This window comes from Mixophyes fleayi, chromosome 3, assembly GCF_038048845.1.
Source record: "Mixophyes fleayi isolate aMixFle1 chromosome 3, aMixFle1.hap1, whole genome shotgun sequence".
NCBI lineage: Eukaryota > Metazoa > Chordata > Amphibia > Anura > Limnodynastidae > Mixophyes > Mixophyes fleayi.
In genome coordinates, this window is record NC_134404.1 from 4,337,314 (window position 1) to 4,347,193 (window position 9,880).

At 40.2% G+C, this 9,880-nt stretch overlaps 1 protein-coding gene across 1 annotated transcript in view; it reads left to right on the forward strand.

Annotated features, from left to right (window-relative positions):
• Window positions 1–3,931, forward strand: part of LOC142143311 (uncharacterized) — a 1,060,202-nt gene extending 1,056,271 nt beyond the window's left edge. Inside the window, exon 7 of the mRNA XM_075201038.1 lies at window positions 1,987–3,931. Within this exon, the coding sequence (XP_075057139.1) occupies window positions 1,987–2,000 (14 nt within the window). The 3' untranslated portion in view covers window positions 2,001–3,931. The remainder of the gene's footprint in view (window positions 1–1,986) is intronic.
• The last annotated feature ends 5,949 nt before the right edge of the window (window positions 3,932–9,880 follow it).

Sequence of the window (9,880 nt, forward strand, 5' to 3'; positions counted from 1 at the left end):
AATATCTCATTAACCTTAAATGTCTCTTAATTCACCCTATCATTTGTTTGTTTTTTGTTTGTTTTTTATAGCTGTATAACTACATATGATATTTCGCCTTCTTTCCAAACGCCAGTCCGCTCATTCTTCTCCTTTTTCTTCCAATATGTATGTATTTTCTTCTAGTCTCACTGTTCTATATAAATTAGTCTATATAGTATATTTCCCTATAGCCTTTAGAAGATTATTTCTTACACAGAACTTTTAGGACCCAATGACTCTTGATTCAACACATCCCTCTTCATAATTACTGTGATGATTATGTATTATGTCTAACTACTGATTGTTATTTTTCCTTGAATTTTCATCTATGACAATGTGAATATTTTATGTAACCTTTCCAAGGTGTGCTTTGCTGAATGACATAAGTGTGACCCATGCAAGAGTCTTTAGAAAGTAACCAGGCCAGACAGATAACATCTCTGAGGCATGATAGAGTTTGTGTACATAGTTTGACCAGCCAGAACAGCAGAGGTGAGAAGTCCTGACCTTTGAAGTTCCAGACCGATCTTAGGATATCCATAACTCATTTTCATATATCTCAGGGATAGATAACTCACTTGGAAAGCCATGTGTCATATTGGTAAATGCCCTGACATTGTGTTGACATAGTTAATCTCCAAAGGTGGGGGTGAGAGCAGTGTAAGAAGTTAAATCCGGTGCCTGACCTGGTAATGTTGCTCATTTCTATGAGACCTATCTAGGTTGAAGTGTGCCATCCATCTCAAGTGTACTCCTCTCATGCCAAGTCTTAAACTAGTAAGTTAGTGACCCTGGTTTTCTTTCCTCTTTTGTTTCTGAAACTTATTTGTGCAACTTATTTTGTATGTCTTGTTATTAACTGTTTTGTAATTAAGCCTAGGACACATTTTTCAGATTACATACATTTAATCTAATATACTTTCCTTGATTCTTTGTGAAATTGCGAAGTCAGGTGAGGCTCATGCTACATGTGTATGTGATTTAAATGTGAAACATTAATAAATGTTTTTGGAGGACGTATGGGCTCCACAGTAAATCCTTTGTGGTGGCAGAAAAGGTGTATTCATTGATAAGTGACTAAGGTGACGCTGATAAGTGACTAAGGTGACGCCAGTCACGGCCAGCAGCATTAGGTTGCTGTATCGAAGGCAGGCTGGGCACTTGTGACAGTTACCAATACATATCTTCTCTTTTCCTTTCTTGTTATTTTACTTCTTCAAGATTTATCTCCATAAAAGAGTCTCTGTAACTCCATAAAAATGTTCTAACTATGGCCTGTATTTCTTCTTACTCCACTCATCACATCTTTCTTCTTCTTTTCTAAACTTCAGTAAGATAAAATCCTATTTTATACACTTTTCTAGGCAAATTCTCAAACATATATTTCTCTTTCCCTTTTCTCTATCCTTTTTCTTCTAATATTGGTATATAATCTCTTCTGTTTTCACAGTTATATATGTCTTATAAACCAATTATCTTTATTAACCATATGATTTGCACATTTCTTTCTTTCTATAAATGTTAATTTCTTCCCCATTTTTTTCTTTTCTCCTTGCCTTTTTTTTATCCTTTTTCCCTTTCCACCATTTCCTCAATTAGATTAGATTGTCTTTTATATTTTCCACAAAAGGGTTCCAAAAGTGTTACAGTCACTTTGTTTTCAAGTATGTGTATTATCTGTTTACAACAACTGAAAAGTCGATAATTAGGTGCTTCTCCCACCAGTTTCCATTCGCAATATATCAGCTTGCTTTGTCAGTGAGCAGCGTATTGCAGTTTGTCGTTTCAACATGTAACAGCTTACTTTGTCGGAGTGCAGTAGCTTATTTTAGCAGGCTGAGAGTGTCCAGAGTGCAGTGAAAGTGACAGGCCAAATGTTATGCCAGATAAACAGCAGACATCTGAAGGTAATCGCTATAGTGTGTATACATATATCAGCATGCTGATCAGGTCTTTTTTTTTTAGTCTGTCCTGGGTGAATCGCTTGATCGTTGCCTTTTCCTACCTAGCCTTACTTTGTCGGAGTGAAACAGCTTCCACCTCTTCCACCTCTTCCACCTCTTTTACTGACCATCACTTCAACTGCTTGTCCAGAGTTCTCATCAGGATCCTCATCGTCAGTGTGAGCGAACGGTATCTACCAAGACTGAACAGCCTACCGTGTTCCCCTGTACATAGGTAAATACTTACACCCAGGCAGATATCCAACTTAACCAATGGTAGCTTTTATTATTAAAACAACAACAACAGGCACAAAAACCAACATATGTACAGGAGTAATAATTACAGGTATGCACAATGGACACGATGGTAGTACATACAATATGATACCAGTCCTATTATGGCCACCTTGGGAAATCCAACTATAGGCTTACACTTTGTTACCAGCTCCTTCTAGAGTCCTTATCACAAGCATCGGGATTGTGAAGCCCCAGTGACTGCCAACAGGGCAGCGGTCTGGCTTCACTGTCACCTCGCTTTTGGCTAACACACAGATTTTCAAGACCTGGGGTAACTTAACTTAAGGAAGAGGAACAAGGATCCTCGCAATCCTTCTCTCGATCTCCATCCTTCGTCAGCTGGCAGGAACCATATCTACTACACCAGCCTAATCTTTCCTCTATCAACCCCCCTGACACTCCCCTTCTCTTTCTGATACGCACACAATAGCCTTGGGCTGTAGGGGTGTGCTTGGCTGTCTGCTGTGTCTTAGGATATTAAGGCAAATTAATACAATACACATTTCCTAGTTAAGGTGATTAAATCAGACACAGAAAGCCACCCTGTCTGGCTTGTGAATACACTACTAAACATTATCTAATTTGTCTACAAATGAAGCTAAAATCACAATCTTACAGTTTCTCATTTTTAGCCTATAATGTGTGGTTAAATAACAATGTAAATAGCAGGGCAGAATATTTAAAATCTATATTGTAATGTTGGCTATTCACTCCATTGTGCTTTAAACATAACACTTGCCTGACTAGATTTTGGGACAGAGGGTGAGGGGTTCACTACCCCTAGCTAGATCTCCTGTGGTTTAGGTAAACAGAGATAGCTTCTGTTAAACAATAGTCTGGTCTACTTGATAATATAATTGTTGATGTATTGTTTCTGCAGACCTAGAATACACATAGACTTACTCTGTTGGCATAAGTAAACAAAAGGAAACCTTAGGACTAGCATGAATACCTCACCTACAGTGTAACAGATAATGTAACACAGTCTCATATATTACTAATCTTAAAGCTGATATCCAAACACAGTATGGGGGTCAGGACAGACATGCTATGGGAATGAAAACACACCTACTGAATACAGTCATAATGTGTGCTAGGGAGACACTCTAGGTGGACATCATCATCATCATTTTATTTATATAGCGCTACTAATTCCGCAGCGCTGTACACAGAACTCATTCACATCAGTCCCTGTCCCATTGGGCAGGGATTGATGTGAATGAGACTATGGTCAATTTTGATAGCAGCCAATTAACCTACTAGTATGTTTTTGGAGTGTGGGATGAAACTTGAGCACCAGGAGGAAAAGCACCCAAACATGGGGAGAACATACAAACTCCACACAGATAAGGCCATGGTCGGGAATTGAACTCAAGACCACAGTGGTGTGAGGCAGAAGTGCTAACCACTGAGCCATTGTGTTGCCCATGGGGATAAAAAGTACATTTTCAACTGCTTTATTACAGTCAGGAAATTATATCACTCCAATATTGCACCAACGCTGTACAGACATCTCCATCATATCTGTCCCTTGACCATTGGAGTTTACAGTCTACATCCCCTAACCAACACACAGGCAGAGATAGACTAAGGACACTGTGAGACCAGTCAATTAACCTAAAGTTAGGTTGTTATACATGGTCAGAAGAATTTTTTGTTCAAGAATAATAATGTGTGTTGTATGAACTAATAATTGTTTCATAATTATGTTAGCAATGTGAATAAAATAAACTACATTGCATAAAAAATTATAAATCATTGGATTTTTAATAAAAATGTTTTTTACATATCAAAGTTTGTGGACCTTACATTTTTTCTAAGGGTATTTTATAAGTAAGGTAGTGGAAAATGTATAAAATAATATGGGGATCGCAGTGTATTGAAATATAGGGAGGGGGAGTGTATGGAAATATAGGGAGGGGAAGTGTTTACAAATATAGGGAGGGGGAGTGTATAGAAATATAGGGAGGGGAAGTGTTTACAAATATAGTGAGGGGGCAGTGTATAGAATTATAGGGGGGAAGTGTTTAGAAATATAGGGAGGGGGAAGTGTTTAGTGGTGAAATGTGTAGGTTGTTTTACACCAGCTTTGCTAGACTTGAGCTCATCATTGTCGACTTGCAGCATTTTAACTTCATCAGCGTATACCGCTGGGTGCTGTAAGCATCAGGGCGGAACCAAGAGTTAATGTTTACACTAGAAGTTTCCTATCGGTAATATAGGATATAAACTTTGGTTACCGTTTCCATTATACCATCTCTTTCTAAACCTTTGAAGACTGTCACTTACCCCTTTATGACAATGGGGGAGAAGGATTAGAAGAGTTTTGGAATGCCCCTAACAAGACACAGGCTGAGTGTTTAGAGTTATAGTACACCTAGACTCTACCATTACTGCATATTGCAATTTTCCCAGGAGAATACATTGCACTTTCGCAAATAACATCTTGAACATTGGAATCTGTCTCCCATCTTATAATTGGAATATTTACTACTGCATTATTGAATGCATAAACCGTTCATGCGAAGAACCACTTGATAGTTAGCGTTACTAAAAACTGGTTTTGCTATGAAGACTATACATCTATATTTGTTTATTTTAAACCTTAGATTAAGGGCATTAATGTATTATTTGCTTATATGTACATTGTATAAATGCATTTGACTGATTCCACAAACTTGATTTCTTCTGTTTAATATTAAGATATAAAAGTAATCATTATTTGTTATAATTTGTTGTTCATGAAGATTTTTTCACACCAAAAAATGTCCTGTCATTGTTCCGTACACAGTGCACATTATTATACTCACACAGTTTAGTGAATATACCCCTTAGTCTCCAAAAATTTTCAGACTTAACCATTCCTATCTGCCCAACATCTCTGTCTCTCATCCACACTCATTACCTACTCCCATTCCCAGTTAAAGGGTTTTTTTCGGGCTCCCCCTCTGGCACACGATGGGTCTGATCACAGGCATCATCTTCCCCATCTGTCACTTGAACATTTAAGATGGAGGAACTTTAGGAGCTTCATTTTTATTTATTTTATTAATCATGTAATTGCAACAACAAACTCTGACCAGCAACCTCAATTATGCCCACCTAGTTGTTAAGTGAAGCCAGGTGGGCTACACACATTTACATGTCCACGATTACATTGGAGATCAACATGGTGGATGAACTATTTCCTGAAAATTTCGTACCCTCACACAACAGGTGTCAGGATCTGCCTTCGCCTGTACTGCAGCATCGTATCAGCATGCTGCTTTGTCTTGACAGATCCTATGGATTACATAGTGAAATATGAACAAAACTGATTTATGTTAATATTTGATGTTATTTGTGCTGTATGTCAATTGTACATTGTCTTTATGTTGGATTACATAGGATTTGGTGTTATTTATATGTTCCTTGCAGTACCTCTGACTCACCAGAGGTTCTGCTACTGAACCCTTGTCTCTTCCCTCTGTAGCAGGGTATTAAAGTCATTTTATCGCTTACCAATAAAACACTCCAATGTCATTATAGTGGTTCCAAAACACAGAGATATTTAATAGCAAAATATAGCAGGATATACAGTAGCCATTATTATGCATTAAAGATGTTACAATAAAGCAGGAAAGTATAAAAAAACTGAATACATTACATTTTCTAATGAGCTTCACCCAGTATAAGATAACGTCATGTCGTCTTTGTGGTCAGGATCAGAGAGATGGAGAACAATGGGCCAGGGTGCTTACATGCAGCTTGAATTAGTATAAATAGTGATGATGTCACGAATATACACAGATAACTTCAAGATAATTTCTTCATTAGTCCAGGGTTAACGATGTTCCAGTTGTCTGCTGGTCATAGGTCAGTTCATTTGATCTTTTCCAAGGGTGGGGGGCAAGTTACTCCAACTGTTGCCTACGTCTCTTCCCGCCGAATAACCAGTTTAAACTGACCCGTAAATAAAGTACTTTTGAGTATTAATCTCATATTGCTCATAACTTGCGACCGCTAGATGCGATCGCTACTCTGTCGAAACTGGGTTAATGCTGGTGAAATAAGCTTTAATATGAGACAAAACTCTTTACCTTTTAGAGGACCTGAACCATAAATACCTTAACTTTAATATTATCTATGTATAAGCAATCCCTAATACATTTTACTAATAAATAAATGTGGATTGGAACCTTAATAAATGTGTATTATTTACAAGTGTAAGTGCGAATGTAAATGTGTGTGTTATGAATCCGTGCGATTGCGTCATAACACGCGGCGTACTAATCGCAATTGCACAGTAAAACAATATGAATCAATTTGGTTTACTTCATCCAATCATTTGACTTCCAGAAGGGGTTAACCTTAATAGCATTAATTACTGCACCTGTTCCCTCCCTATTTATGCCTGCCTCCCTCAGTTCACCTTGGCTGGTCATTGATGTTGCAGTTCCTGATATTGTTGTTCTCATTTGTACTCCTGTTACTTCTCCTGTTCCCTGGGTTTTCTGCAAGCTGCTAGCCGACATCCTAGTTTCTTTCCACTCAGCCGCTTCATCTGCACCAGCTGTATTCTTTGTTGTTATTTGCTTTCAGCCTCACCCAGAGATCCATTTTCCAGTGTCTGCAATATACAGTCTCTACCATTTTCTGCACTATATGGATCATATCTGCTCAATAAATGTTATATACTTTCACCATACTCTGGGCTCCATAGCTGTTATTTTCAGCTCTCAGCATAGAAGTGTGACAACAGGTTTTTCACTCTACAATCAGACCAATCACACAATAAACAACTGTTTGGTCTGATATTGCATTAGTTTGTATGCTCCAATGATCATCAATTATCATTCCTAAGCATATCATATCATTTGATTTTATAAACGGACTAAAATTCTCTATAGAGCTTAAAGAGTCACAATCCCTTCAGCAGATGGTTATGAAAGATGAAGAGCACAAATCTTAGCGTAAGTAGTGTAAAACGTGTATAGTGTGTACACATGAATCGGCATGCTGATCGGGACTTTCAGTTGTTGGTAAAGTCATTAATGATATCGCATTGGGAGAAAATGTTTTGCAGTGTGCACCCAGCCTAAGAGGAGGCCCTTACACACCTCTCAATAAGGCCCATTCCTTACCTGGCACAGCCTGTGGACTACTCCTTCTTACAGCCTACTCTGTGCTGGATTCATACTGTCTGCAGGATCTAACACCAAAGCCTGAGCCGGAGTTTCCCCAACAGCCCAACTGCTCCTGGAATAATGACTGAGCTCACAGCCTGGCCAAGGTCCAAAACAATGACACTTGGTGGACATGTCATGTCTGATTATTTCATGGGTAGTTATTCCAATTCTGCTAGAATGGACATCAGAAAGTTTTATAGCTTTAGCTCACTTCTCCACCACTAGGTTCTGTTATGGCCACCAGTGCAGCATAAACTTGTAGAACTAGTAGAAGCGGTCTTCACCTATAGCAGCCGCCTTTCCCGTTGAGACTAGTTATGCTCACAGGTACTCGGATGCCCCCCAGGTTTTACACTCAGTGTAGTACAAGTTTATGGTAACACAGATACGGGAGGTAATATACGGAGTAGGGACAGGCCATAGGTCTACGGACAGGGCAACGATGGTAAAGCCTGGCTGGGCTGACAGAGCGCTGGTGGAGATGTCTGGTACAAGCAGGGTCAGGACCACAGGCGAAGGTTCAGAGTCTGGGTACAGGCAGAAGGTCAGAGTCACAGCTAAAGGTTCAGAGTCCAGGAACAGGCAGATGTCATACACAGGAAAAGCAATCAAAGGTTTAACACCAACACAGCATAGAAGCAGGCAGAAAACTGGAACAGAACGCTATAACCGACAGTGAGGCTCAGTCCTCACTGCCTTAAATAGTACTAAGAGCCAATCAGGGCAAAGCCCTGCAAGTATCCCCAGAACTAGTCTAATTAATTAGTAGCGCTTGTGGCTAATGAGGATGCAGTGCCCAGCTGCATAATTAGTCAGAGCTGCAACATAGGACCTAACCAGCAGAGGATGGCTGATCGTAAACAGCCCTGCACGTGCGCGCCTGGCTGTTTGACAGCAGGCCAGGCGCGGCGGCAGGGAGCCTCAAGCGTCCCGGTTGTTGCCTAGGCAACCAGGACGAGGTAGCCGGAAGTGACGTCCCGGTCATCATGGAGACGGCCAGGACGCCACCAACAGGAGATAGAGAGTCGCGGCTGCTAACAGGTTCCTTCCCTTTTGCTCACTGCATTCCATGTCTCTTTTCGCTGACCCAGCACTAGGTCCATACCCCTAAATAAACTGTATCACTTAATCCTACTGTCTGTCTTCACCCCCCCCTCTAGAATGTAAGGGTCCTCTCTATCATATGTCTCATATGTCTCTCACCGCTCCACATCTGTTACACTACTTTTCAAATCCCTACACTGGCTCCCTGTCCCCCTCAGAATCCAATTCAAATTACTCACCCTTACCTACAAAGCCCTCGACAACACCATCCCTTCACACATCTCAAATCTCATATCAAAATACTCTACTCAAACCCTCTTAGCTCTCTAATGAGCAAGGTTATCTATACCCTTTGTTTTCAAATCTGCATTTATTTTGTCTGCTTTATATGTCCTTGTTTACCTTGTTTTACAATATTATTATTATTATTATTATTATTATTTAATGATGCACATCACACCACAATTATAAGTGAAGAAAAAAACTGTGGTTGCATGTTCCAAATTTCTTTCTTATTTCTATCAGCATATTGGTATCATTAAACTTCTTAAGAATTCCTGACAACCCAGCAATGATAACAGGATCAGTTAGAGAAAGGAAGGAAAGTGGTAAGAATTTCAATTTGATACAAGGTACATCTTAAATGGATGATGAATGTTAAGAGTTGGCAACAAGAGTCACAGACAAAAGCAACACCTGTGCCTACAGAGGTCTTAGGGTCAGTGGCGCACGCAGGGGGGGTTTCTGAGTCTCTAGAAACCCCCCTGCGCTAACTAAGTGGCCACTGTCCTATACAGCAGCCGCCGCAGTAGTGTATACAGCACCGCCACGGACGCTTCTTAGACAGCGCCATGGCTGCTGTATAGGACAGCGCTGGCGAAAAGCAGCTCTCTCTCTGTTTTTTTTTTTTTTTGGGTCGGCGGGGGGAAACCCCCCCCAACAATCCTCCGTGCGCCGCTGAGGGTGACCACCTACAACTCCAATTAGAGATTAGTAAATGTAAACCCTGTTAATGCTATATCCAGGGTAATGGAAATTGCTCCTTCTGACTGTTATTTCTCATCCCTCTAGTCCTGTGAACTCCATTATGACAATGGTAACTGTGAGGGAAGAACAGTGTCATCTATATATGAAGGGTCACGTTCACCCCACAGAGAACAGTATCTATGTTTAGTATTATGCTCATAAGGTAAAGTGCTCACCCACCTCCAAAATACAGCTGGTCAGATCTAGAGCTCAGCTTAGATGTGTCCGGGCCAGACCCTCTACCACAGCACAATGGCACATACAGAAGCATCATGTATAAATGTGTTGGGGGAGTAGTCATCAGGAAGGCTTCCTTATGAGGCATGTGGCAATCTCAGAGTCAGGCACTGTCCTACCATGTGGAAGTTTGCATGAGTCCCA